This window comes from Protopterus annectens, chromosome 10.part0 (genome assembly GCF_019279795.1).
Source record: "Protopterus annectens isolate FY-2018-M chromosome 10.part0, PAN1.0, whole genome shotgun sequence".
Taxonomy (NCBI): domain Eukaryota; kingdom Metazoa; phylum Chordata; order Ceratodontiformes; family Protopteridae; genus Protopterus; species Protopterus annectens.
This window is the reverse complement of record NC_056744.1, coordinates 193190267-193212691: the sequence shown is the minus strand read 5'-3', so window position 1 is coordinate 193212691 and position 22425 is coordinate 193190267. Positions and strand designations below refer to the sequence as shown.

The 22425-nt window shown below is 49.9% G+C and overlaps 1 protein-coding gene across 1 annotated transcript in view; it reads left to right on the top strand.

Moving 5' to 3' along the window:
• Positions 1–22194: 22194 nt before the first annotated feature.
• The window catches only part of LOC122814111 (vomeronasal type-2 receptor 26-like), a 192498-nt gene continuing 192267 nt past the window's right edge, over positions 22195–22425 (top strand). Inside the window, exon 1 of the mRNA XM_044086726.1 lies at positions 22195–22293. Coding sequence (XP_043942661.1) covers positions 22195–22293 — 99 coding nt within the window. The remainder of the gene's footprint in view (positions 22294–22425) is intronic.

Genomic DNA, 22425 nt, shown 5'->3' with positions numbered 1-22425 from the left:
CAATGAACTCCCCTGATGTGGATGTGATTCCTTCCTGACCAGGTGGCCACAGTGGAATGTCTTCCCAACCACATTGGCATTGTGAGTGTCAACAGAGGTTACCGACAGGTGTAGTACCCATGTCCCTGAACACGTCCACCATGTTTAATGGATTACCACCTACATGTTACGTCGGGGCAAACATGTCCTTCCCACTGGGTAGGTCTGCACCTTCCCTGGCATGTAGCATCAGGCCATGGCTCTGGCACCAGTTATCCATTTCTATGAGGGCCCCAGGTGGATGTCCGTGTCTGATGGGGTGTTGAGTATGGTGGCCGGTGTGCAGTCATCTGCATACCTTGTCTGCCACAATCCCCCTATGTTTGCATGCACATTGGAAGGTTGAATGCCGAACAGGAGGGGGCCCAGGACTGAGCCCTGTGGGCCTCCACTCGAGACCAGCTTGGAGTCTGACATGGCACCAGGAAGACAAACCCTGTGTGGTGTGACCTCCATCCAGTTGGCAAACCATCGTGTGACATATGTCTCCACATGTACGCTGGTGAGCCATTCCATGAGTCCCACGTGGAGTGTTGTTTGAACGCTCCCGCCAGGTCATGGTAGTCTGTGCAAATCGACGTACCCCCATCAATGGCCTTAGTGACCCCTCCAGACAGGTCGAGCAGGTTTGGGAGGCAGGATCTGCCCTTGACTAAGTCGATGTGGGTATGTTCCGGTATTGGCTGTACACCACTGTCTGTACTTATGGGCTCCAGTATGGACCTCCCCACAGCTTTGCAGACAAGGCTTGTCAAGCTGATAGGGCAGGGATGTCTACAGTCCATAAGAGCACTACCCTGGTGTAGTGGGACCACAGCTGCCGTATGCCATCCAGCGGGGACCTAGCCCGTAGTAATCCTAAGATGACACAGCGGCCTTATGTGTGGGGCGAGGGCCTCAATGAGGTTGTGTAGCACACAGCCAGGGACACCATCTGGACCCATTGGTGCTGTGTTCACCGCTTAACAGATATCAGATCACTCCTGGGCATACGAGATGTTTGGGAGGCTAGACTCTGGTGGGATGTATACGTCCCCTCTTGGAGGGGGGGGTAGATGTGTGCATGGAACATGTCCGCTGGTTTGTTGACAATGTCTGTGGGTTCAGTGATCATTGTACCATTCTGGAGTAATTCCGGGTATGACTGTGCACTCCCACCCATGTCCCTACCACAGCTAAGGAAGGCCCTATGGTTGTCTTATGTGTCCTCCACAGTACCACTCCCACAAGCGGCCTTGGATGATTGTATGTGCGATCGTATGTTAACGCCGGTATTAATCAGTGATGCCTTCCCTGGTACTGATATTGCTCTGTCATGTATTAGCTCCAACTGTTGTTGTACAGTTTGTCAATGGCTGGGGTCCACCAGACCATGTGCCTGCCTTCGGTGGACAAGGTCCTGATGTTACCATGATCGCTTGGTGCAGACATCCCTGGGGGTGCTCAGGGAAGGCATTTGTAAGGGTTTCAGCAGTGTGGCCTGTGTTTACCACTGGCATGGAGGCCTTGTAGGGTACCACACCAGTCGTATGACGTGTGTGGTTCGTTGTGGAGAGGTCGTCACTTAGGTCTCCCATGCCGGTGTTGGGTGCAGGATGCGGATTACCAGTGGATCTACTATACGGTCTGACATCACCATTGAGGGATGTACATCCTGTGTGGAGCATATCCTCCCCATGTGTGATGATCAGAACTGGTATATGTCCCCCCCCTTGTGGGTATGGTGCATGGGTGTTCCACAGCAGTCAGGTGTATGAACACCTGGGACCTTTGGCGTAGGGTGTTGTGTCCTGGGTAATGTTCTCGGTCTATGTATGGGTGGTTGATGTCACCCAATATGACGGTGTTGTGAGAGCATTCACACTCACCAGTGTATTCAGGACGGCTGTGCAGGTATCCTGGGTTTGGGAGGGTGGTCTTTAGCATGCAACAAACTGTAGGGCAGTCCTAACCATGGTTAAATGCACCTGGATATTCCCAGCTGCTACGTGCATCTCTGCCAACATGGAGGTGTGTGTATCCATCATGGAAATGGGGACTCCCCCTCCTTTTGTGTTATGTCCTGGTTATGGTCCTGAACGCGTGATATGGGGTATAACCCGACAGTGCTGGGGTGCTCTCAGCAGCCCTGACCAATGTTTCAGTCACAGCACTGACATCGATGTCCTCCATACTGAGGAGGGCATTTGAGGGTGTGCAGGTTGGCCGTAGACCACTGGCAGTGAGCTGTATTATCCTGTGTGTTCTCCAGGCTTGTAGTGTAGGGTGGTAGGTTTATCATTCCAGCCGTGCCTGCAGTGAGCACTGTGGGGGTGGCAGGTGCCTTCGCCAAACCCTTGTAGACTGGGGGCGACAGCTGCCAGCCATACCATGCGAAGGGGCGTGGCGTGCCAAGCATGTCATCCCAGGTAAGAGGTATCCAGATCCCCTCAGACTGACACCGGTAACCAGGCACATTATCAAGGGTGACCACATTGAGCCAGTATAGTGGCATCATACTTGATGAGGGTGGGATACTGCCCAGGGTCAGGGACATGCCGGCCTGGGCTACACAATCTGAGTGGCCCTCTATGTCTCCTGTAATGTATCCCAGGGTGGTATGCCACCAGTCGTTGACACCAGCATGGGCAATGACCGCATCATACCTGTACATGCTGCGGAGTGACCTGAGTGCGTGTGTTATGTGGCATATCCCAGCGCCTGGCAGGCAGCCTACTGTGATCATTCCCTTGTTCAGTATGGTGGGTGGGACGTCGGTGTGTCTGGCAGTGGCGTCACCCATTACAGGTGTGTCTGGCAGTGTGTGTGTCGCCTTTGGGGCTCTGCCAGGTTAGCACACTGACGTTGAGAACTATGTGTTGCATGTCCTATGTCTTGTGGAGGCAGTAGCTTGTGTGTCTACTTCAGAGGGCTCGTTAGGTTCGCGACATGTCCTACAGTGCCTCCAGGTATGTCTTAGTGTGTTCATGTGTTTGATTAGCATTTGCGATAGTCACATGTGACACTGGGTATGTGGTGTGCATTGTGTCCTTCCCCTCCAGCGTGGTCTTGCCGGTCATGGTTGGAGAGAGCACAGCCCCCTGTCTGGCTATATAGTTGCATCTGTCACATGTATTATGTTCATTGGGGGAGGTGCGGCTTGTCCGTGTCCATGAGGCACCTGTAACAGTGGCCAGGACACCTAGATTCACCATCTGAACAGGAGAGGTCGCTAGCAATTGACCCGTCGACATGCCAGAGGATGTGACTGCATTTGCTGTGTAGCCGGGTCAGAAGGCACCTATAGGGAAGTGGGCACACAAGGGGATTCTAGGACAGTGTAGTACTCCATTTAGTATACATGTACTCTATCTATGTGGGAATACTATGGGAGCAGGTGCAGAGCTTTTGTGATGTAGAGAACAGACAGTCGGGATTGCAAGAAGAGAGGTCATACACATAAACCTGCGGAGCACGGAGCCGGATACAGTGTAACGTTGCTTACATGGTACATGACGCACATGTCCACACATATACTGCACCTGACGCCTGTGGTCGGTGCCACAGGCTACGGTGGACAGAGACATCACATACATGGCATGACACAGTACAGGTATGGTGACATTCTGCAGGTGTCATATGCAGTGTGCTGGCTACTGACCGCAGGTGTCACCTGTCAGCTGTGGTGCACAGTGTTCGACAGTCCGATGCTGTACCGGTATAGGAATATTCCCGCATTCGTGGGGCGTACACCTCTATGGCACACACACCATTGTGTGCAGATGGGGACACCTGTCTGTGTGGTCGGCACCCTCACAAGACAATGCACCGACGCGCCATGTCACAGGGGGTGGTCTTGCACAGGTGGCCAGTAAGGCTCACAGGTATGGAAATGACAGGGCTGTACAATGCAGCACCACTATGGGATGGTCACCCTGTGTGGTCAGTGTCCAGTCACAACACGATATCTGCATACACCCTCTCAACAGGCAGCAGACATACACACATGTCGACACACAGACATGGTGGTGGCCACACATGTCTACATGGAGGGATGACGTGTTGCATGTACTACACCATCCACATCGGTGCAGCCCACACTGAGATAGATACAGAGCTCTACCATGGTGTACAGTGATGTGTGGCACGTGGCACATAGTTCCCCCGATCTGTGGCATACATGGGCACACATTCCTGCACACATGTTGGTGCTAGGAATGCCACACCCGCTACATGGGATTTGTGCAGGCGTGCAGTGGTATGTGGTGCATCCTGCGTACTACCACTGTATCCAGCAGCTGTGCCAATATCTGCACTTGGGTGGTGGTAGGGGTTACAGTGGCAATGTGACATATGGTCGAACACGCATGGCCGATGGGTATGCATCATGGCAGCGCTGTCATGTAAAGGCGACATAGCGGACTGTATGCACATGGCAGTGTAGGACGGTGTGTGACACACCTGTGACCAGCACCTGCACACATGCATGTGGACAGGTGTTTAAACAAATGGTGTACACACAGACCGCCATGCGTGCTGTTACTATGCCACCATATGATGGCCCCCATGATGGGTATGCATGTGGGAGGGGGTTGCAACTGTGTTACAGACACCAGACACCGCCCCTGCACGGCTGCACCGTGCACAGTACACGTGTCACATGTATCCCCTGTTGCCATGTGTGTATGCATTGCTACGTTGTGACGTGTGTCAACATGCATGGAACACGGACTGTGGTTTGGTATCACAGCTGTCACAGGCAAACTGTACAAGGGTATGTGTCCCTGTGAACACCGCCACACCCTGTAGGGGGTGCATACCACAGACATGTGTCCGCCCTCCCTTCGTGTGTGTATTACCGCGTACGCCTGTGTCATGCATGTGGTACATCACAGGCTTCGTATGTGTCCTGCGTGCAGTCCATGCACACAGCCTGGAAAGCACATATGTGACATATCCGGACATTGTTTCACTGTGGTACAGCTGCAGTCATGTGTCATACCTGTGTCAGGCCCGTGGCATGTGTGGAGCACGCCTGTCCGTGTATACCAGTACGGGTGGACTACATCACACCTGTGGGATCATTGATAGTACATGTGTACTCTGCACGACGGACGTACACTGCCACATAGTCTTCTGGACATATGTCACATGCAGTTTCTGGACCGTGAGGCATACTGCTGCACCGATGACATGGTGCTGGCATAGCAGCTACAGTGTTCACTTCGGTGTGTACATGTTCAGCCTGCACCCGTGGCGCCTGTGCTGTCATCTGTGTGTGTACGTGTGACTGCATGTGTGTCCACCCTGCGCGTATGTACGGGTTTGCCGTGACTTGCGGTGTGTGCACTCCGTCTGCATGCCAGACGGCGCGTAGCACATACTACGTGTGTGAGCATGGCCGGGTCGCTGTTGTGTGGCTGGACACACACGAGGGTCCACAGTCTTCCTCCCATGCCGTCGCCCCATGTGTATGCATGTCTGCACTGTGCTGACTCTAAGTGTCTGAGCATGCCCAGTGAGCAGCTGTGTAGATGGACACACAGTACAGTGCACACCGCGCCCATCTGCATTGATACCCCGGGTGCATGCCTGTTTCCCCTTCACAACTGCCACGTCTGTGGCATGGCCGGGTTGCTGTTGTGTGGCTGGACACACACGACGGTCCACAGTCTGCCTCCCATGCCATCGCCCCATGTGTATGCATGTCTGCACTGTGCTGATTCTAAGTGTCTGAGCATGCCCAGTACGCAGCTGTGTAGATGGACACACAGTACAGTGCACACCGGGCATGACTGCGTTGATCCGCGGGCTGCATGCCTGTGTCCCCTTCGCAACTGCCACGTCTGTGGCATGGCCGGGTTGCTGTTGTGTGGCTGGACACACACGATGGTCCACAGTCTGCGTCCCATGCCGTCGCCCCATGTGTATGCATGTCTGCACTGTGCCGATTCTAAGTGTCTGAGCATGCCCAGTAAGCAGCTGTGTAGATGGACACACAGTACAGTGCACACCGCGGCCGACTGCGTTGATACCCCGTGAGCATGTCTGTCTCCCCTTTGCAACCGCTAGGTGTGAGAGGCATGGCCAGTACACCTGTCGGGGGTACACATGACAGTCGGCACTGATGTCTGCTACTAGGCGTGTGGCCATGGCCAATGACATCCTGCATAGCCATGGTGACCATCCAGGTGACTCATATGTGGCTGTCATGCCACATTGGCTGCCTACATCCTGCACACCGGATGCCCTCTCATAGGGTATACTGTCATGTGGTGCATCCCGTATTCATGTCGTGATGTACTGCTCCGTAGTTATTTGGTATTCCCGACTGCAGCACTACCGTGTTACTGTACGGCCACCTTGGGATGGTAACAGGCTGTGTGACTGCGCACTCTGTTTTCATTTCCTATCGGCCGCATTGCCTCTGCAGATGATACCACCCACCTAGGGGTATGCCTCCTGACAGTGCTGTGCTCAGTAATCCTGGTAGCGCGTCCTGTAAATGCTTCATGCTGTAGTGAGTTCATGTAGGTAGGTGTAGGTTCGACTCTCGGCCCTTCCCTGTGTGTGTGTGTTTCCCGCTGCCTCTGCAGATGAACATGCTTTTAGATGCTTCGCAACACATACCTTGGCTATTGCCAGCTATTCTCTTACGGGTGATGTCACCCGTCTAGAAGTATGCCTCTGACAGTGCTGTGCTCAGTAATCTCGGTAGCGCGTTCTGTAAATGCTTCATGCTGTAGTGAGTTCATGTAGGTAGGCATAGGTTCGACTCTCGGCCCTTCTCTGTGTGTGTGTGTGTGTGTGTTTCCAGCTGCCTCTGCAGATGAACATGCTTTTAGACGCTTCGCAACACATACCTTGGCTATTGCCAGCTATTCTCTTACGGGTGATGTCACCCGCCTAGAAGTATGCCTCTGACAGCACTGTGTTCAGTAATCTCGGTAGCGCGTTCTGTAAATGCTTCATGCTGTAGTGAGTTCATGTAGGTAGGCGTAGGTTCGACTCTCGGCCTTTCTCTGTGTGTGTGTGTGTGTGTGTGTGTGTGTGTGTGTGTGTGTGTTTCCAGCTGCCTCTGCAGATAAACATGCTTTTAGACGCTTCGCAACACATACCTTGGCTATTGCCAGCTATTCTCTTACGGGTGATGTCACCCGCCTAGAAGTATGCCTCTGACAGCGCTGTGCACAGTAATCTCGGTAGCGCGTTCTGTAAATGCTTCATGCTGTAGTGAGTTCATGTAGGTAGGCGTAGGTTCGACTCTCACCCCTTCCCTGTGTGTGTGTGTGTGTGTTTCCAGCTGCCTCTGCAGATGAACATGCTTTTAGATGCTTAGCAACACATACCTTGGCTATTGCCAGCTATTCTCTTACGGGTGATGTCACCCGCCTAGAAGTATGCCTCTGACAGCGCTGTGCTCAGTAATCTCGGTAGCACGTTCTGTAAATGCTTCATGCTGTAGTGAGTTCATGTAGGTAGGCGTAGGTTCGACTCCCGGCCCTTCCGTGTGTTTCCAGCTGTCTCTGCAGATGAACATGCTTTTAGACGCTTCGCAACACATACCTTGGCTATTGCCAGCTATTCTCTTACGGGTGATGTCACCCACCTAGAAGTATGCCTCTGACAGCGCTGTGCTCAGTAATCTCGGTAGCGCGTTCTGTAAATGCTTCATGCTGTAGTGAGTTCATGTAGGTAGGCGTAGGTTCGACTCTTGGCCCTTCTCTCTGTGTGTGTGTGTGTGTGTGTTTCCAGCTGCCTCTGCAGATGAACATGCTTTTAGATGCTTCGCAACACATACCTTGGCTATTGCCAGCTATTCTCTTACGGGTGATGTCACCCACCTAGAAGTATGCCTCTGACAGTGCTGTGCTCAGTAATCTCGGTAGCGTGTTCTGTAAATGCTTCATGCTGTAGTGAGTTCATATAGGTAGGCGTAGGTTTGACTCTCGGCCCTTCCCTTTGTGTGTGTGTGTGTGTGTGTGTGTGTGTTTCCTGCTGCCTCTGCAGATGAACATGCTTTTAGACGCTTCGCAACACATACCTTGGCTATCAGCGGCCATTCCTTTATGGATGTTGTCACCCACCTGTACATGTGCCTCTGACTGTGGTGTGTTCGGTGGTCCACGTAGCGCATTCCATACCTGTGTCATACTTTTGTGCGGTTGGGTATGTGGGGGTGTGGTCAATCACCATGCCTGCCACATGTGTGTGTGTCCATGCTCCCAGCTGCATGGGTTCATAGGGTATGGCTTTAAGGTTTCCGCAGAACACTCATATCCTGCCGCCATCCCTGTGTTTGTGGGTGGTGAGACGCAGCTCATGTACTGCTTGTGTGCCTGCTGTGGTTGGCGACATCCGTAGCGTGTTCTCCACGTTCACCCTGCTATGGTGTGGTGGGGTGGTGCTGTGTACATTACACTCACGGGCTTGCCACATGTGTCCGTCTGTATCTCTGTCATTGTATATCTATGTACCTATGTTGTGCCCGTAGTGCTGCTCTTGCATGGACAGCTGTCTTTCCCATGTATCGCATATTTGCACGGCTGACACATAGAACTGTGGTACGTTGCATATCCACTCATTGTCCATGCACTGTCCGTATTCCAGAACACCCTAAAGACATCTGCTGGATATCATGGCAGACAGCTATCCTTGCTGTACTGACACTGTACCCGTACACGCCATACACCTTGTGTGTAATTGCCTATTTATGGTGTGTGTATGCCTACCTGTGCTGTATGCATGGCCGTATGTGTGTTCCGCTATAGCCATCTGTGCAGGTGTCGCCACTATGGGTAATCCTTGTGGACCGCTGTTTCATGTGCACGTCTGCACATACCTGCAGACCGTACTACCCCTCCTACGGCAGCGGCCTTAGATCGACTGCTGCCCTAGGCTGTAGGGCTCCATGGCACCCACCACCACAACACATGGTGCCCCCATCATGGTATACCTACATGACACACCTACTAGACAGGTGGCCCTACTAGTGCGGCGCCCTGGGCAGCCGCAGGATTGGCGTATGCCTACGGCCGGCTATGAGCACATCACAAGGCATACGAATACATTCGGTGTCTTACGACGTCTAGGTTATGATACCAGAGGGGGGACCTCATCAGGTATGCTATAGAATGCGGATTTAGATGGATTATTAGGTGGAGGGTTGGCCACACACCAGGGCTGACCGATGGAACACTGATGAGGCCTCTTTTGAGAAGCAGGTGGATTAAACCCCGTAACAGGAATGTAGTTTAGGTACAGATGTAGAGTTAACACACATTTGTCCACTCTTTCAGTTCTGTACCACTGTATTACAGTGATATGATATGCATATCTTCTATATATATTGTTAGATCTTTGATTGATGAGTATTCGGCATAGTACAATATCATGTAATACATGTGTTAATAGGATGCTTTCTGAGATGTTAATATATGTGTGTGTAGTTAACATTGCGTCTGTGCTTTCTATGCTGTGGTTACATGTTCATTGTTTGCTGAGAAAGTAACAAATGGAAGTGTAAGGGGGGATATTTAAAGCCTGGATGCTTCTATGTTATGTGTAAGTCTCACGGAGCCTACGGGTGAAAGCGCTTACATGTGTATGATGTAACCTTTGTATACCATATGTGACCTGTCGTGGACAATGTCTAAGTTGACTGTTTCATCTACCTATGTGTGACTTGGTTTGTGTGCCATAAGGTGCCAGCGGGTCTTTGATGTTGATTAGGTGTATTCCAGGGTCAGTTGACATTAATCCTATTAATTCACTGAAGGATGTTCTTCATAGGTGGGAACGCCATAGTTTGACCATCGTATGACTTTCCTAGCTGACGTTGATATTGTGCCATTGGTATGCATTCCACAGGTCACCCATTTGTTCCGCGGTATGGAAGCGTGTGATCCCCATTTTGGTGCTGGCAGATTGAGTGCTGTGTACACCGGTATTCGCACAGCGGTCTGGCTTTGTATGGGGAGTATCTACTGTAGTCCCTATCTGTATTTCCTGTGTTATGCCTCACTGCAGCTGTGTGATTCCACCAGGTTTGCAGTTATGGGTGCCATCTTGGTCCTACGCTTGTCCATCCCTAGTGATTGCCTACTGGACACTGGTATGGAGCAGTACACATTTCACACCTGCATTTAGCATTAGCCAGTGGATGCTTTGCACAATTAGTGGGGAGTAAGGTACGTGCTACACCCACATCCCTCCCACGGTGCGGGACAACGTATTATCTGCCAAACAACACCGAGCCCCGTTTCTGCATACCCAGGATCCCATGGCTGCAACCCTCGACGGTACCCATTACACATCCGTCATGTGTGCGGGAATAGGATGTGGACGCACCTCTATGGACTCTACAATCTGGGAATGTATGTTCATATGTCCTGCATTCCGTGGACAGTTGTCATCAACCTTGAACACGCTGGGGGTGCATATGTCTGGCTGTACCGTAGTCACGGCTGTCCGTTCTTCTGGGTCTCTCGATCGCAGCTGGTTGACATTGCATACGGATGAATCTTTGGGGTCCTACTATGAAAACCATTGTGCATATGTACAGTGTAGACCTTGTTGGACTGTGTCCATCTGGCCAGTGGGTTTGACTGCTGCTGTATGTTCCCCAATCATGGATGTCTGCTTGCTACCCATATTACGTAGTGCTACGTTAACCAGGTTATTCTAAACTGAAACCGGATGGTGTAAATCCAATGATGCAGGCTAGGAAATGCTTTAACTAATCCTCAGATGTCCCATTAGGAAATTTCCGCCACTGTATTGTCAAAATGACACAACCAAAACATGTAGATCCTATTAATTCATTGAAGGATGTTCTTTATATGCGTGAACGCCATAGTTTAAGGATCCTATGACTTTCCTAGTTGACATTGTTGGTGTGCCATTAGTATGTGTTCCGCAGGTCACCCATTTGTTCCGCAGTATGGTAGCGAGTGATCCCCATTTTCTTGCTGGAAGATTGAGTGCTGTTTACGCCGGTATTCGCACGGCGGTCTGACTTTGTATGTGGAGTCTCTACTGTAGTCCCTATCTGTATTCCCTGTGTTATGCCTTACTACAGCTGTGTAATTCCACCAGGTTTGCAGTTATGGGTGCCATCTTGGTCGTACGTTTGTCCATCCTTGGGAAATGCCTACTGGACACTGGTATAGGGCTGTACCCATTTCACAGCTGCATTTAGCATTTTGCGGTGGATGATTTTCATTATTGGTGGGGGGTAAGGCATGTGCTATACCCACATCCCTCCCACAGGCGACAACGGATTATCTGCCAAACAACACCGAGCCCCATTTCTGCATACCCACGATCCCATGGCTGCAGCCCTCGACGGTACCCATTATACATTCTTCATGTGTGCGGGACTGAGATATGGACGCACTTTTATGGACTCGGCCATATGGGTATTTCTGCTCATATGTCCTGCATTTCATGGACACCTGTCATCAACCTTAAACACGCTGGTGGTGTATATGTCTAACTGTGCCATAGTCACGGCTGTTACTCCTTCAGCGTCGCTTGCTCCATCAAGTTTATATTGCATAGGGTTAAATTTTTGGGTCCTACAATGGACACCGATGTGCATATGTAAAGTGTAGAACCTGTTGCACTGTGTCCATCTGGCCAGTGGGTTTGACTGCTGCTGTATGTTCCCCAATTGCGGATGTGTGTTTGACTACACATATTATGTAGTGCTACGACATCCAGGTCTTTCAAACCTGAAACCGAATGGTGTACATCCAAAGATGCAGGTTAGCAACTGCTTTACATAATCCTCAGATGTCACAATAGGAAATATCCACCACTGTATTGTCAAAATAACACCACCATAACATGTGGATCCTATTAATTCATTGAAGGATGTTCTTTATATGTGGGTACGCCATCGCTTAACCATCCTATAACCTTCCTAGTTGACGTTGTTGGTGTGCCATTACTATGTGTTCCGCAGATCGCCCATTTGTTCCGCAGTATGGAAGCGAGTGATCCCCATTTTCTTGCTGGCAGATTGAGTACTGTCTACGCTGGTATTCGCACGCCGGTCTGGCTTTGTATGGGGGGTGTGTACTGTGGTCCCTATCTGTATTTTCTGTGTTATGCCTTACTGCAGCTGTGGAATTACACCGGGTTTGCAGTTATGGGTGACCATCTTGGTCGTACGTTTGTCCGTCCATGGGAATTGCCTACTGGACACTGGTATAGGGCTGTACACATTTCACAGCTGCATTTAGCATTCTCTGGTGGATGATTTGCATTATTAGTGGGGAGTAACACATGTGCTATACCCACATCCCTCCCACGGGGCGGGACGACGGATTATCTACCAATAAACACCGAGCCCCATTTCTGCATACCCACGATCCCATGGCTGCAACCCTCGACGGTACCCATTGCACATCCTTCATGTGTGCGGGAATGGGATGTGGACACACGTCTATGGACTCGGCAATCTGGGGAGTCCTATTCATATGTCCTGCATTTCACAGACACTTGTCATCAACCTTGAACACGCTGGTGGTGCACATATCTAGCTGTGCCGTAGTCACGGCTGTCAGTTCTTCTGGGTCTCTCGATCGCAGCCGGTTCACATTGCATACGGATAAATTTTTGGGGTCCTACAATGGACACCAATGTACATATGTAAAGTGTAGAACTTATTGGACTGTGTCCATCTGGCCAGTGGGTTTGACTGCTGCTGTATGTTCGGCAATCACGGATGTCTGTTTGAGTACCCATATTATGTAGTGCTACGTAAACCGGGTTTTTCTACGCTGAACCCAAATGGTGTTATTCCAATGATGCAGGCTAACAATTGCTTCAACTAATTCGCAGATATCCCATTAGGACATTCCCGGCTCTGTATTGTCAAATTAACACGACCATAACATGTAGATCCTATTGATTCATTGAAGGATGTTCTTTATATGTGGGTACGCCATAGCTTAACCATCCTATAACCTTCCTAGTTGACGTTGTTGGTGTGCCATTAGTATGTGTTCCGCAGGTCGCCCATTTGTTCCGCGGTATGGAAGCGAGTGATCCCCATTCTCTTGCTGGCAGATTGAGTGCTGTGTACGCCGGTATCCGCACGGCGGTCTGACTTTGTCTGTGGAGTCTCTACTGTAGTCCCTATCTGTATTCCCTGTGTTATGCCTTACTACAGCTGTGTGATTCCACCAGGTTTGCAGTTATGGGTGCCATCTTGGCCGTACGTTTGTCCATCCATGGGAACTGCCTAATGGACACTGGTATAGGGCTGTACACATTTCACAGCTGCATTTTGCATTCTCCGGTGAATGATTTGCATTATTAGTGGGGAGTAACGCATATGCTATACCCACATCCCTCCCACGGGGTGGGACGACGGATTATCTGCCAATCAACACTGAGCCCCATTTCTGCATACCCACGATCCCATGGCTGCAACCCTCCACGGTACCCATTGCACATCCTTCATGTATGCGGGAATGGGATGTGGACGCACATCTATGGACTCGGCAATCTGGGGAGTCCTATTCATATGTCCTGCATTTCATGGACAGTTGTCATCAACCTTGGACACGCTGGTGGTGCATATATGTAGCTGTGCCGTAGTCACGGCTGTCACTTCATCTGGGTCTCCCGATCGCAGCAGGTTGACATTGCGTACGGATACATTTTTGGGTCCTACAATGGACACCAATGTGCATATGTAAAGTGTAGAACTTGTTGGACTGTGTCCATCTGGCCAGTGGGTTTGACTGCTGCTGTATGTTCAGCAATCACGGATGTCTGTTTGAGTACCCATATTATGTAGTGCTACGTAAACGGGGATTGTGTAAACTGAACCCAAATGGTGTAATTCCAATGATGCAGGCTAACAATTGCTTTAACTAATCTGCAGATATCCCATTAGGACATTCCGCCTCTGTATTGTCAAATTAACACGACCAAAACATGTAGATCCTATTAATTCATTGAAGGATGTTCTTTATATGTGGGTACGCCATAGCTTAACCATCCTATAACCTTCCTAGTTGACGTTGTTGGTGTGCCATTAGTATGTGTTCCGCAGGTCGCCCATTTGTTCCGGTATGGGCGAGTGATCCCCATTCTCTTTCTGGCAGATTGAGTGCTGTGTGCGCCGGTATTCGCGGCGGTCTGACTTTGTATGTGGAGTCTCTACTGTAGTCCCTATCTGTATTCCCTGTGTTATGCCTTACTACAGCTGTGTGATTCCACCAGGTTTGCAGTTATGGGTGCCATCTTGGCCGTATGTTTGTCCATCCATGGGAACTGCCTAATGGACACTGGTATAGGGCTGTACACATTTCACAGCTGCATTTTGCATTCTCCGGTGGATGATTTGCATTATTAGTGCGGAGTAACGCATATGCTATACCCACATCCCTCACACGGGGTGGGACAACGGATCATCTGCCAATCAACACCGAGACCCATTTCGGCATACCCATGATCCCATGGCTGCAACCCTCGATGGTACCCATTGCACATCCTCCATGTGTGCGGAAATGGGATGTGGACGCACTTCTATGGACTCGACAATCTGGGGATTTCTGTTCATATGTCCTGCATTTCATGGACAGTTGTCATCAATCTTGAACACGCTGGTGGTGCATATATGTAGCTGTGCCGTAGTCATGGCTGTCACTTCATCTGGGTCTCTCGATCGCAGCCGGTTGACATTGCGTACGGATAAATTTTTGGGGTCCTACAATGGACAACAATGTGCATATGTAAAGTGTAGAACATGTTGGACTGTGTCCATTTGGCCAGTGGGTTTGACTGCTGCTGTATGTTCCCCAATCGCGGATGTGTGTTTGACTACCCATATTATGTACTGCTACGAACCCATGTTTTACTACGAACAAATGGTGTTAATCTAATGCTGCAGGTTGGCAACTGCTTTAACTAATCCTCAGAAGTCCCAGTAGGGCATATACGCCACTGTATTGTCAATATAACACAGCCAGGACATGTAGAACCTATTAATTCATTGAAGGATGTTCTTCATAAGCGGGAACGCCAGTGTTTAAACATCCTATGACCTTCCTAGTTGACGTTGTTGGTGTGCCATTAGTATGTGTTCCACAGGTCGCCCATTTGTTCCGCAGTATGGCAGCGAGTAACCCCCATGTTGTTGCCGGCAGACTGAGTGCTGTGTACGCCGGTATTTGCACGGCGGTCTGGATTTCTATGGGGAGTGTCTACTGTAGTTGCCATCTGCATTTCCTGTGTTATGCCTTACTGCAGCTGTGTAATTCCACCGGGCTTGCAGGTATGGGTGCCATCCTGGTCGTAGGCTTGTCCATCCATGGGAATTGCCTACTGGACACTGTTATGGCCTGTACACATTCCACACCTGCATTTAGCATTATCCGGTGGATGCTTTGCATTATTAGTGGGGAGTAGGTCATGTGCTACACCCACATCCCTCCCACGGGGGTGGACAACAGATTATCTGCCAAACAACACCGAGCCCCATTTCTGCATACCCAAGATCCCATGGCTGCAACCCTCAACAGTACCCATTACACATCCTTCATGTGTGCGGGACTGGGATGTGGACGCACATGTATGGACTCGTGGATCTGGGAATTTCTGTTCATATGTCCTGCATTTCATGGACACTTGTCATCAACCTTAAACACGCTGGTGGTGCATATGTCTAACTGTGCCGTAGTCACGGCTATCGCGTCATCTGGTGGACGGTAACGGCTGGATGGAATTCTGTTAGGATAAATTTTTGGGTCCTACAATGGACACCAATGTGCATATGTAAAGTTAGATGTTGCTGGACTGTGTCCAACTGGCCAGTGGTTTTGACTGCTGCTGTATGTTCCCCAATCGCGTATGTCTGTTTGACTACCCATACTAAGTGGTGCTACGTAAACCAGGTGTTTTAGAACTGAGAACAAATGGTGTACATCCAAAGATGCAGGCTAGCAACTGCTTTAAAGTAATCTCAGATGTCCCAATAGGTAATATCCATCACTGTATTTTCAACATAACACCACCAGAACATGTTGATCCCCTATGTATTCATTGAAGCATGTTTTCTTTATAGGTGGGAACTCCATAGTTTACATATCCTAGTTGACGTTGTTGGTGTGCCATTAGTATGTGTTCCACAGGTCGCCCATCTGTTCCGCAGTATGGTAGCGAGTGATCCCCATTTTGTTGCTGGCAGATTGAGTGCTGTATGCGGTGTTTGCACGGTGGTCCAACTTTGTATGGGGAATGTCAACTGTAGTCCCTATGTGTATTTCCTGTGTTATGCCTTACTGCGGCTGTGTAATTCCACCTGGTTTGCAGTTATGGGTGCCATCTTAGTCGTACGCTTGTCCATCCATGAGAATTGCCTACTGGACACTGGTATAGGGCTGTACACATTTCACATCTGCATTTAGCATTCTCCGGTGGATGCTTTGCATTATTAGTGGGGAGTAAGGCAGGTGCTACGCCCACATCCCTCCCACGGGGCGGAACGACGGATTATCTGCCAAACAACACCGAGCCCTGTTTCTACATACCCAGGATCCCTTGGCTGCAACACTCGACAGTACCCATTACACATCCTTCATGTGTGCGGGACTGGGATGTGGACGCACTTCTATGGACTCGAACTCTGGGGATTTCTGTGCATATGTCCTGCATTTCATGGACACTTGTCATCAACCGTAATAACGCTGGTGGTGCATATGTCTAGCCATGCCGTAGTTACGGGTGTCGCTTCTTCTGGTTGAACGATAACAGCTATATGATGTTCCATAGGTATCAATTTTTGGGTCCTACAATGGACACCAATGTGCATATGTAAAGTGTAGAAGTTGTTGGACTGTGTCCATCTGGCGGGTGGTTTTGACTGAACTTCCTAGTTGACGTTGTTGGTGTGCCATTAGTATGTGTTCCACAGGTCGCCCATTTGTTCCGTAGCATGGCAGCGAGTAATCCCCATTTTGGTGCTGGCAGATTGAGTGCTGCGTACATCGGTATTCGCACAGCGGTCCGAATTTGTATGGGGAGTGTCCACTGTAGTTCCCACCTGTATTTCCTGTGTTATGCATTCCTGCAGCTGTGTAATTCCACCGGGTTTGCGGTTATGGGTGCCATCTTGGCCGTTTGTTTGTCCGTCCATGGGTAATGCCTACTGGACACTGGTATAGGGCTGTACACATTTCACAGCTGCATTTAGCATTCTCTGGTGGATGTTTTGCATTATTAGTGGGGGGTAAGGCATGTGCTATACCTACATCCCTCCCACGGGGCGGGACAACGGCTTATCTGCCAAACAACACCGAGCCCCGTTTCTGCATACCCAGGATCCCATGGCTGCAACACTCATCAGTACCCATTACAAATCCTTCATGTGTGCGGGACTGGGATGTGGACGAACTTCTATGGACTCGACAGTCTGGGGTTTTCTGTTTCTATGTCCTGCATTTCATGGACACTTGTCATCAACATTAAACACGCTGGTGGTGCATATGTCTAGCTGTGTCGTGGTCACGACTGTCGCTTCTCCTGGTTGGACGATGAAGGCTGGCAGGTATTCCATACAGGACAATTTTTGGGTCCTACAATGGACACCAATGTGCATATGTAAAGTGTAGAGCTTGTCGGACTGTGTCCATGTGGCCAGTGGTTTTGACTGCTGCTGTATGTTCCCCAATCGTGGATGTCTGCTTGACTACCCATAGTGTGTAGTGCTACGGAAACCAGGTTTTCCAAAACTGGAACCAAATGGTGTACATCCAATGATGCAGGTTAACAACCGCTTTAAATAATCCCCAGAGGTCCCAGTAGGGAAGTATCGCCACTTTATTGTCGGAATGACACCACCATAACAGGTAAATCACGAGCACTTGGGCCCGGTCTTACCGGCCATTTGCAAGTGTAATTAGCAGACACATATCAATAAATGTATAATAATACATATTGTAATACTGAAGTTGATCTATGTTATTTGGACAATGGCTTCTGCTATTGACATACGATGCTGTGGGTGTTGCCGGTTACCATACACATGGCTTTCTCAAAGGCCGAATTCACAATTCTGAACACTGCTGTGGTATCCTTTAAGGACCCTGAGCCAGTGGTCAACATTACTCAAGCCACTGCATCACTTACATATGCCTTCTACCGGCACCTACAGGACTGCATGGATCAGGCATTCCCTTACCCAACTGTGGTTCATTGTACCAATGCCAAGCATCCAGTGTGGTGTACCCCAGCCATACACAAGCTGTAAAACAAGGGGAGGTGGCTACTACACGGCAGAGCAGACACCTTGTGAGGTATGACACCCTTGCTCATTATATGTGAAGAGCTACAGGCTGACATGACATAGTCCGGGGCAGGTTCAACAGATATATCTCCAAGGACTCGACAGACAATCATACGGCCTTCATTTGCTATGCTGGACACCTGGGAGGTAGCTCCCAGATATGCTCTGACTGGGTTCACAATGATGTGGTGTTTACTGAACATACACACATTGCCAACATACGGGCTGACAGGTTCGGTGAAGACATCTCCACCCCCTCCCCCCCACATGGAGAGATGTCTGTACCAGCGGTTTGTGGTCCCCAAATGTTCTGTAACGCACGGGTGGGACATGCTCTGTCCAAGGTAGTGAACACAGCATCCATGGGACCAGCTGGTGTCCCGACTGTGTACTCCGCGATCTCATTGAGGAACTAGACCCACAGTTAGGACAGCTGTTTATTCTTAGCCTCACCTCGGGTAACGTACCCAAGTTGTGGCACACGGCGACTGTAGTCCCACTTCACAGGGCCAGTGCCTCCACTGACCCTGGTTATTACCATCCCATTACCATGAGAAGACTTATCTGCAAAGACATGGGGAAGGATCATACTGCGGCCCGTAGATGACGACATAGGGGACCTGCATACTTTGCATCCAACCCAGTTTTGCTTGGTCAGGGGCGGTTCATGCATTTAAATCCTGGTTGACATTTTAGGGACAGTCACCGAGGCCATTGATGAGGGTCTTGCAGTCCATACAGCCTACCTCATCTTGGCAAAGGGCTTCAACACAATACCCCCCTCGGGTATCATTGATAAACCCATCGGCTTGGATGTGAACACGTACATCGCAGGATGGGTTGCAAACTGGCTAGGTGACACAACCCACGCGGTCATAGTTGCTGGCAGCATGTCGGACTTACTTCCTGTCACAGGCGGTGTCCCACGGGGCTCTGCCCTGGGTCCACTCTTTTTCTACATCTACATTTCCACAGTACAAGCACACACAGGGGTGTTATGGCTGACATTGTTTGTGGATGACTGCGAAACGGGTGCCATAGTGGGACGGACATCTGACACAGATATCCTTCAAAGGGGCCTCCCAGATATGGATATCTGCTGTCAGGGACATGGCCTACAGCTAAATGCCAGGTGATGCATAGTCATACCCATCAGGGAGAACGAGGTCACCCCTGTCCGGCATATGGGTGGCAGTCCACTGAGCACGGGGGGAATTACCAGGGATCTGGGGACCCAGGTTGTCAGTCACCATTTGTTCGACACACACGTTGCTATCATGGTTCGGTAGAACTTCTACATTGCCCGCCTGATCGTGCAGGGATTCACATCTAGATCAGGGTAGGTCATCGTCACCTTGTACTCATTACTCATTACACCTATGATTGAGTACATTGCCCCATTCGGAAGGTATCTGACCCGACACCTACAGCAGCTGGGAAGGCCCCATAGGTTAATCGTCAGACAGATGCAGGGTGTCAGGGATTTGTGTTATGCTGCCCCACTGTAAGGACTCCTGCTCCATTCAGTCACATACCTCTTGTTCAGTGTTGACCTGTGCCTGACATACGAGGCCATGTCGACCCATATTTGATGACTATGCTTCACCTACTGGATCTACATCCCGCGGAACCACAAGGGCAGGTGACGTGAACCTTGACACGGTCATTAATAGAATGTGTTGGAGTGACACATACATCACCCAGACACTCACTATGCTGTGGATCTACATCACAGTACATGTGAGGCAGAGAACCTTGCTAGCCTTATTCGAGGGGGATCTTGTCCATTGGATGGGGGATTGCAGATATACCCCAGGGATTACATCATTGTCACTGCTTGACAGAGGTACAGCAATATAATAGGCATTTATCTCCAGACCGGAGGGTTGGCAAAGGAAACCTAACTATGGCCTAGGGTTATGGCTGCCCTTGGGTAGATAGCCTACTCTGTACCTATGGACCTATGAACCTATGTTCATAGTTTGTCCCATTCACACTTGTCTATCCCCTATCCTCTTTCTCATGTGTATATTTCTGTGGCACGTGATTGAACTCTGTATTACCTGCAGGTATGCTGTCTACAGTGCACATACGTCACGGTTGATTACAGTGTATCTGTGTACCTACCTCTGTGATACTGAGGACTACCACACATCCTTCACAGCATTACATGCATATGTCCATTCTATTATTCTTTGGCCTAAGGGGGGGTGTTAAGGCAACGGTTACACGTGTCCCTGTTTGTGCGCGCATCATGGTGGTCTTTGACCAGCCTCCGTTGCTGTCGTGGGATGGACGGTAGTGTTGGTGTGTGTTTGGCATGTGTTTTCACTGCCAGTACATCTGTGGGAGGTGGGGTTGGCACATGTTCCTCTTTGCAGGGTGCCCCATCCTGGACTTTTGTGTCATGCATCTACACTTGGCACGTGCCATATGCCCTGTGCTATTCCCACAGTCGTGTATGCCTTCATGCATTACTACTGCGTGTTACTGGCTGTTTGTATGTGGTACACATGGCTATTATGGTGGATGGCTTGGCCTATTCCCATGCTATGACATACCCATCCATCCAGGCATATGCATGTTATTCCGTCCTTTGCGTTGGCCGTGGGTGTTTGGCCGTCCGGCAATGCTACTCTCAACATGTGATGTCCCACCTTCCCCTTCTGTGCCTGTGGCACCCTGTTAGGGCATCCTGTTTGGTAGGCAGATGTTCCGCTATATGTGTTGTGTTTGACATGTCTGCATAGCTAATCATCGGTACGGTGGCTGAACATACCGCCTTGTCCAGATGTGTACAGTTATGGGCACCGTGGCGTGTGCACGCCTATGGGGTTTCGACAGGTCCATACCACATGCGGGATGTACACATTCTGCCGACACATTCACATGCGGCCATTAGGATATCTATACCTGAGGTGGGTTGTTAACATGTGGGGTACATATTTGCCCGCGTGGCACTGCCTAGGACAATACTTCTTACCACATTTCAGGTATGCCCATTGTGTGTAGGTGTGTAGCTGCGCAAGGCTGCTAGCTGGGTTGGGTGCACGGTCATACATGGGTGCGGGTTACATGCTATGACGGGGCTGTTGTGTATTACATTTGCATGCATGAGTTCTGCTACTGGATATTACGCTTAGGCATACGCCGTCCTATGTGTATGCGACGGGCACGTTGCTGGGTGTAGTACATGTTGCTATGCACATGTTTGTCTGTGTTTAGGGTATCTTGTTTCCTTCTTGTTGTTATATCGATACGGCTACCCGGCTGTGTACTCTCACTACTGCTGGTGACCATGCCCATGTCGCTACTTCTATGTCGGTGCGGCGCACTGACATGCTGCGGTACACCTTCACTGGGTATGCCCACTGACAGTGCATTGCGGGACGGACACGGTATTACGCGTATCCTTTGTTCCTTGGATGGGTACACTTAGGACTTCGTGAGTTAATGTTTGGTTCTCCGTTTTGTTGGAACAGGTACTATGTTGCATGGTCTGTGTACGTTTCATTCTCCACGGGCTCTGGCTGGTGCGGTTACTATTACAGGCGGACTGTGGGAGTCAGCACTTTAGGTTGCTCATCGCCTGCCGGCTTGGCCACGCCTCCGGACGCATCCTACTTGGGCTCGCTCACGTGCCCTACGCACGTGTTTGTGGTTGTGGCGCGCACTCATTACTATGCATATGGCGCTGCTACGCCGACTATTCACTGCACCGCCGGCAGAAGCCTTACACCGGCCTTGCACCGAGCTTCATGAATCCCGGGGTATGTCATCTGAACTACTTGGAATAAACTTTAAAGCCTTCTCCAGTGATGAAATATGGGCATCTGACAAAACGAAGTCTGATAAGTTATTTACTTATGACAATGGATATAACTTCCCTGTTCATGGTAATTCTGAATGATTATGGGCTTGAAGCCACACAAGAATTTTTAAATAATGAAGTGTCTTTGCCAGAAAATGAGGTAGAGAATATTTGCTTACTTCTGGAGCTAGTATTAACAAAAAATGTTTCTTTTTGATGATGAACCTTATTTTCAACAGGCAGGAGTGGCCATGGGAACATCAGTGACCAACACATATGCAAATATTGTATA